Source organism: Xyrauchen texanus, chromosome 22, assembly GCF_025860055.1.
Source record: "Xyrauchen texanus isolate HMW12.3.18 chromosome 22, RBS_HiC_50CHRs, whole genome shotgun sequence".
Lineage (NCBI taxonomy): Eukaryota > Metazoa > Chordata > Actinopteri > Cypriniformes > Catostomidae > Xyrauchen > Xyrauchen texanus.
In genome coordinates, this window is record NC_068297.1 from 27181149 (window position 1) to 27189357 (window position 8209).

The window sequence follows — 8209 nt, forward strand, 5'->3', positions numbered from 1 at the left end:
TTTCCATGGTGCCGGCCTCGAACCTTGTCTTTTGTTCTGTGAACCACATGTATTATGTAAACTAAAGAATGCAGTTAGCAGATGAGAGCATGTAGTACCTCTTAAAACCAGATGGGAACACGGCTATTCAGAGATGAACTGCTCAAGAAATGACAGAATATCAGTCTCATAGAAACAGTAGCTTTTTTCCAAAAACCTAGTGAGCTGTCTACTCCCTTTATAGGCAGCTACCTTCTAAAGGTTTTTTTTTTTTATGTTTTTTTTTTTTATAATTATTGTTGGTCCATACTTTTTAAAACAGCCTTCACATATCGAGCTCATCTGTGATGCTTTAATATGCTGTTTTGAAAGAGATTTTGGAACAGTGTTTTGTGTTGGTGAAATTTGGAAAAGTTAAATTTTGTATAATTGTTTTTATGTGACTTGCCTGCAAAGACTTTTACTAACATAGATGGATTTATCTCCTGTCTCTCTCTCTTTATGTGTTTCAGGGTCCAAACCCAAAGTCCTGGCTCCTCAGTGGGAAATAATGACCAAGAGGGTGTCTGAACCAGTCCGAACTCCTTCTGGACTGCAGGATGAGGTTCATGAACTGGACTGACCTCTGTTCTAATGACCGACTGCTATACTCAGACAAGTGGAGCAGGTACAGGACACTTGGGTATTTCAAATGCAACTTCGTGATGCTTGCTAAGAAAAGTATCACTCACTTATCACTTAATCATCATACTTAAGGTAAAGCTAGGCCCTCACTACATGATTTATGGTCAGATTTGGCGATCACAGACAGATTTTCGAGGTCTGTGTCAAACCCCTGATTCACAGATAAATGGGTGCTTGCTTCAGTTGGCAATGCTTGTTAAATTTGAGCAGTTCAGCTATGTGATCTGAACCAGTCTTGAGCTGTCACAGACGCTGCAATAATTTCAAGCATGTTTGATATTATCCCCACATAATCTTGTAATGTGAGTGATGCAGCCACAATGAGGAACCGCTCCAGCCAATCACGTCATGCATCTTTATACAGAAATTGAAAGCCACAATTTGATAATCATTGTGTTATATTGTAATCAACTAAAATGAGGATTTTTTTAAACAAATAAATAAATGGTCTGAGCACTCTACTTGACATTGTGCTGTTTTATTGACCTCCGACTCTTTTTCCCAAAAAGTCTTCCAGATCATTTTTCTGCCATATTTGATTTTTTTGGTCTCTTCTGTTTTTCAGAGAAAATCGGTACACCTACAACTTTTGGACAGTTAGCTGATTGTGACTATGTATTTCTGGAGAAATCTATTGATAACTCTAATTTCTCATGTGATTTATGTGAGGAGAAAAAAAATAGTTTTGCTGTTAGCCGGGGATGTTTTTCGGCCAAAGATATTGTAGTTTGTGCACCTCGTCTACGTTCTGTTGTGTAATATGTGCACTGCTACGACAAAAGACAAGAAACCTTGTTGTGTAATGTGAGCAGTACATCTGTTCATGTAGTCTGACAGTCGCGTAGTGAGAGCTTTAGGGATTTGAACAAACCCTCAACCCTAAATAAAAATCTTGGGAGTGCAACTCATCTCAAACCTCATCTCATTTTTTTTTTAAGAGATCAGACTTCAGATTTGCACCTGGTGGATGATAAAAAGGGCAAAAAATCCACCACACTTACATTGAGGGAATATAGAAATACTCAATTTTGTATTAATCATCCAGTCCCTCCAGGACTTTTTTGATCATGCGATCGTAAGAATTCTTGCACATTCAACCAATCTCATGCAAAGCATGAAAATATATATAATTTCAACAGTTTTTCCTGCATAAATCTGAAGTATTCACATCTGCGTGTCATTAACCCTGCATGTATGAACCTGCATCGGTCAAGAACATTTGACATTACACAGATATTAATTGGGTGAAATCAGAACATTTTACATTTACTATAAAAATCCTTTTCTAAAACTTTTGGGACCGCAGACAGCACACGCAGGATTGGGGAGTAACAAGAATACGTATTTCAAATACAAAATATAAGTAACTGTATTCCACTTAAATAATTGGTAATTAGATTCAAAAAGTATTTTGATTACTGAAGAGATTACTTTGCATTTTATTGTCATTTGTTTCATTTAATATTGTCCTTTTTAGATGGAAAACATTTATACATATAAATGATGCGATCCAAAGTGCATTTGAACAGCTGTGAAACACGTTCTAATGATGTCACATTCATACGAGCAGACAGAGAGAAGTAAGTTTGGAGCAGAAGAAATAGAAATAAACCTTGTGTAAATTGTCAGCTTTATGCTAAGCTAAAATGCTATTTCTAGATATTTTACATGCACCTGTTACCAGCACAATCATATTTTTTTTATCAAGAAAATTCATGTTAGATCATAATATATTTTTTCTAGTAAGATCTTTGATATTTGGGCAAAAACAATCATATTCTTGATAATAATGTTTGTATTGTTTTCCTGTAAAAGATCTAAAAATCCTTAAAACAAGATCAAATTGATTCTTGTTTTAGATACAACATTGCATAAGATATTTAGGTTCTTCAGAGAATGTATTTTTAACATGTGCATCTTGTCTTACTGTACTGGCAGAAATGTTATAGTCAAAACAAGTGAAAAAAATCTACCAATGCTGAAGAAGTAATCCAAAGTATTTAGAATACGTAACTGACCTTGAGTAATCTAACGAAATGCATTACAAATGACATTTTACAGCATGTATTCTGTAATCGGTAGTGGAATACATTTCAAAAGTAACCCTCCCAACCCTGAGCACACGTACATCATAGCGAGCATTTAATATTCACTCTGAGTGCAGCAAATCAGACACAAAAAAACACTGTTAATGGCATTTCTATATTCACTTAAAATTCCCTTAGTTGGACAATAAAATGTAATTAGAATTTGAAGTGTTTTTTACTGTATGAATGTCAATATATTCTAAACACATATATGAAATATATGTTCATATGTGGTTTTCACTAATATTATAAGGTTGCATGGCCTATATGTACATATCTGCACTATATATTTCAAAAATTGCCATTTTCATATATGTAACATATTTTTTTCCAAATACTTGTGGAATTTGAATATGTACATAAATGCTCAAATATATAAACTATAATTTTATATGTTTGTATATGGCCATAAATCAGATTTCTTTATCAGACAATGTAACAGGCCTAATTATTTAATCCTCATTTGTGTTTTTAGTTTACAGATTTATTGTAGGTCTATTTTAACCTTTAGAAAGTTTGCATTGTCTGAGGCAGAACATTTTAATGCAAAGATAAATGTGTCTTACAATAGCCATATAGCAGGTTTCACCTAAATTTATGGTAATTTTTTGTCTATAATTTTTTTGCTTGCTAACTGCATATTCAGTTATTGTGACCTAAAATATTTACATGTGATTGCATTGATGCAAATTACACAGGTATGCAATGATGATCTGAGTTTTCACTGCAAAACAACACGAAAAAATTGTTCAAATTGCATTGCAATTTTTTGGAAAGGTCAAAGCAAATTGTGTCATTTTGGGCCACAATAATAAGGAAAAGGTGCCGTGAAATCCTGGTGGGACTGACCGTCCCACTCTTTGGGCCTTGACAAAAAAAAAAAAATGTTTTATTGGATATTATTGACCAAGTATTTATTTACAAATTACTTTTATCTTTCATGAAAGAGGCCTTTTGTCCCAACACATTCAAGCAAAAATGCTCACTAAATGTCTTGTATTAGTCTCTGATGGCTAAAAACAAATCTCTCTTATGCTCAATATACAGGTGACTTGAGAGATTTTTTTCAGCTCTCAGTACTGGATGGACCTGAGAGGATCTGCGGTCAGCATGCCCTGCCCAAGTGGCCCATTTTTATAGCTGAAGCCATTGAAAAGACTACAAAGTCTCTATGGGTTACAAGAGCCTGTGGCCTAATGGGACTGACCTGATTGAATAGGACTGATTATTGTTATCATATACCATCAGCTGTTACTTCTGTCATTTGTAATTATTATTATAATTATGATTATTATAATTATTACAATTATTATTACTGTTCTTTTTTTTTTTTATCAGGTATAACATTTTCTTTTAATGACATGTTGATAAAAATGAAGAATCTTGAACGTTTCTTGAAACGGCTTGCTCCCAAACCATTATGTAAAATTTGGACGAAATGTCGATTTTGTCTCTTGGATCGTTTTGTATCATGTCGTATCCACATGAACATGAAGGACTATATGACTTCTGTTTTTCTTCATTTGGATGCTTGTATTCTCCAGTTCTGTTTGTCCGTCCTGCCACAGCAGTTTAAATTATTCAGAAAGACAGTTTGAATGTTCTTTTTGTACCTTTTTCACAAGTATTACAACTATGCTTCTATATGTAATTTCTCTTTTGTGAATATGTAAATGAAAACAAGAGGGAGGCGTTATTGTACAGTGGTGCATTTTGGGCCTTCTGTGGGTATCAAGCTTGTTGTAATGGATTTGCCATGCACAGCATATTCTTTGAAAACGTCTCTTTTTTTTTTTTTAAGAAAACATCTCTAGCTCTCCTCTCCTGCATAAATGGAGAGTTGACTAGAGATGATGGGAACTCAGAAAAGGTACTACCCCATTAATACAATGATGCACCTTCTTAAGAATAAGCCTGTATAAGAGTGTGGTGTTTGTTATTTCTTACATTTGCATCAATATTTTAGTTGCAGCATTCAGAAACTGACCACTTCAGGCCTGGGATATGTGATACATCCCAGTTTACTCTGCAGTTGGCTTATCAAATATTAATATCTTTATGGCAATAGAGAGCTTCTTTCTCTCATCACACAATGTTTTTTTATTTAGTTTTATACACAAAATGGATTTGAGTTAGCTGTAAAACATTTATCATGGTCAACTTTTGAGGATTCATGTATAGTTTTTGACTGTTTTAACCAAATATGCTAAATTTGCTGGTATCTACAACTTAAGACTTTAAAATATCGTTTTGTACTTTGACCAGTGCATGTTTCTGTAGACTACTGTTCTTGAACTAAACATTTTTATATCTTAAGTAACTAGAAAATCATTCCATTGCACAAAAGCTAAGGAGGGTTTGATTAATCTAAACATTTGTGTTATAAACTACCATTCCTAGTCTAAATGTAAGATCTCCAAATCTTCAATCGAACTCAACTGAACTCCCATAGTAAACTTTTTGGAAAATCAATTGATGCACAATATGACTTTCAGCTAAACTATAATGTGATACGTTTTTTTTTTAGCTCTCTTGTGAAGGAGGAAGCGGGGGCCAGGTTAACAATTAACTTTTATTTCCTATACTTTTCAGCATATATACACAGATGGTTCTGCTTTTCAGCAACACGTAAACAAGTGCGTATATACAAATACTGCTGCATGCCGCTCTCCCCTGCAGCGGTCTGGATTGCCCTTTTTATCCCTCGCCACTATCACTGCAAACGCAAAACCGCTGTTAGAGTTTTTCACAGGTGTAAATCCTTACCATTCTGTCTCTCCCAGCCTCACTCTCTGCAAACGTCGCTCAGCCATGCCCCAATCACCACAAACCTCCACTGCCCGACTCAGGCTGGGGACCATCCGTCCTGTCACTTACATCTGGCCTGCCACTTATTTCTGGGCAGGAAATCCGTAACAGCCATTTGCACACCCGGCCTGTGAACCACCTTGAATTTAAAAGGCTGGAGAGCTAGATACCATCAGGTGATCCGTGCATTGGTATCCTTCATGCAATGGAGCCACCAATGGGGAGCGTGGTCCAAACAGGGCGAAAGCATGTCTCAACAGATAGTACTGGATGAGGACCACCCACTTGATGGCCAAACACTCATATCAGGTAGCAGGCTGGTGATGTTCAAATAGTTAGGCATAAACTTACGATAATAGCCAGAGAGCCCCAGGAACTGTCTCGCATAATTTTTGGTCTTCGGGCAGGGTGCAGTCTCTGCAGTCTTAACAATTTCCACTTCATACTCCATACTTCCCATCCAATTACACACTTCTTAGGGTTTGCTGTGAGTCCCACCCATCTCAACGACTTCAGAACAGCGTTCAGATGCTGCAGGTGCCACTGCCAATCATAACAATCATTGATGTCATCCAGATATGCAGTATGAGGATTCTGTCCATGAGCCACTGAAACCTAGCCGGGGCCCTGAACAGACTGAAAGGAAGGGTGACAAATTGGGCTAAGCCAAACGATATGGAAAATGCTTTTGTTTTCAAGGGACATGGGAGTTATGGGGATCTGCTGATATCCCTTTGTCAAATCCAGATTCTTCTATTTCCCATATCTAGTGTGGGATTTAATTCCTCCCAAACCACTTTTTTTTGTGTTCGGGTTATCGGTAGGGACGACTGCATACCATTTACCCCTGGGGTTGTACAATTGGTTTTTTTATGTCGGAGAATTCTCCTGGCAACCTCCGTGACTTGTGATGGTGAGAGGTGGTCTCCACAAGTGACCTCAAAGGTTGACGAGTAATTTAGAGCTTGATATTGGGAGTAATACAAGGACTTTATCTCCCGGTGCAAATTCCCATTGCCGAGTACCCCTATTATACAGCTGGCTTTGATGTTCTTGAGCCTGGAGCAAATTCTCTTGTGTTAATTGCCCCAGTGTGTTAAATTTTGCTCTGGGGTCAAGAACTTATTGATTTACGTTTTTGCTGTTTGAAGGTCCCTCCTCCCAATTTTCCCATAGGACATTGAGCACGCCACGCGGTCAACGCTCGTATAATAATTTGAATGGGGAGAACCTCCTGGAGGCTTGGGGGGACCAGTCGTACTGCAAATAACAGGGGCTCAAGCCAATTGTCCCAATTTCGAGCATATTCATGCACAATTTTACTAATCATATTCTTTAATGTCTGATTAAATCGTTCGACCAAGCCATCCGTTTGGGGGTGGTTAACGTTGGACCGAATTGATTTAATCCCTAATAGTTCATACATTTCGCATAGTGTATGTGACATAAATGTTGTGCCCTGATCAGCGAGAATTTCTTTTGGATCCTCAGGAGATAATTCTGAAGAGTGCCCCCACATCACTTTGTGCTGAGATGTTGCACAGAGGCACTGCTTGCAGATGTCGCATTCCCTAGTCCACCTGAACCAACACAAAGCGATGCCCACGTGGCATCCTCTATAATGGCCGGACAAGGTCCATACCAATTCTTTCGAAGGGGACCTCAATCAATGAAAGGGGGCGCAGTGGCGCTTTTGGGGTGGCTGCGGGATTCACCAACTGACATTCACGGAAAGCCGCACACCACCTGCGAACATCCCCGCAAACTTCCAACCAATAGAAACGGGCCATCAGTAGGTCTAGTGTTTTTCCCTGCCTTAAGTGACCCGCCATCGGAATATACTGCACCATCTGGAATAACATTTTCCCGACGGCTCTTCGGTACTAACAATTGGGTTGTATCCTCCTGTGTCACTCAATACAACCGATCCTTAAGAATTAAAAAATATGGATTTGCGAGTTCAATGTCTGGCTGGAGGTGTTAACCATCAATCACTTTCACTTGATCAAAGGCATGCATAAGTGTCTCGTCTCACGTCTGCTCCAGAAGGAAATTCCCATCAGAGAATTCTCTAAGGGCTGGGTAAGCCGATACTTCCCCCTCCCTCACGTCCTCCTGATGTGGAGCTGATGTAGACGGCCCTGGCTTCACCTCCCCAGCCAGCGAGTCACACACCACATACCGATATGCTTTGTTGCAGGACCTATCCACATACATTCCCCTTAATAAAGTAGTAAATGCCAGCCAATTTGTTCCCAGGCGGGAATTAACAGCAGCCTCAAGACTATGCTTTTGTCCCTGAAATTGAATAGTGACCATCACTACAAGGTAATTTTGGATATACCCATGCACACACCTTACCTTCATCCACCTGCTTGTGTCCAAAGCCTCGGATTGAACCAAGCTTTGGTGAATGGAGGTTTGATTACAACCTGAATCCACCAAGACTTGATATGTACCCCCCTTAATTCTCACAGGTATCCGGTATGCTCCTGCTCGATAGGGGGTGGCCTGTGGTACATCGGGGACCCTGACCAGTGTCCCCACATCCATCATGGAGCATCGGTCCTGGAAATTCTCAGGTTTCCTGCAGCTCTAGCAGACTGGCCCAGACTTCATGCCCTCACCCGTGGCAGCAGATTCACCATCCT

The 8209-nt window shown here is 38.7% G+C and overlaps 1 protein-coding gene across 2 annotated transcripts in view; it reads left to right on the top strand.

Moving 5' to 3' along the window:
* LOC127662509 (metastasis-associated protein MTA1-like) overlaps positions 1 to 4899 on the top strand; it is a 75459-nt gene extending 70560 nt beyond the window's left edge. For both annotated transcript variants that reach the window (XM_052153713.1, XM_052153714.1), the window contains 2 exons: positions 492 to 646; positions 3798 to 4899. In XM_052153713.1, the coding sequence (XP_052009673.1) occupies positions 492 to 601 (110 nt within the window). In that variant the 3' untranslated portion in view covers positions 602 to 646; positions 3798 to 4899. The remainder of the gene's footprint in view (positions 1 to 491; positions 647 to 3797) is intronic.
* The last annotated feature ends 3310 nt before the right edge of the window (positions 4900 to 8209 follow it).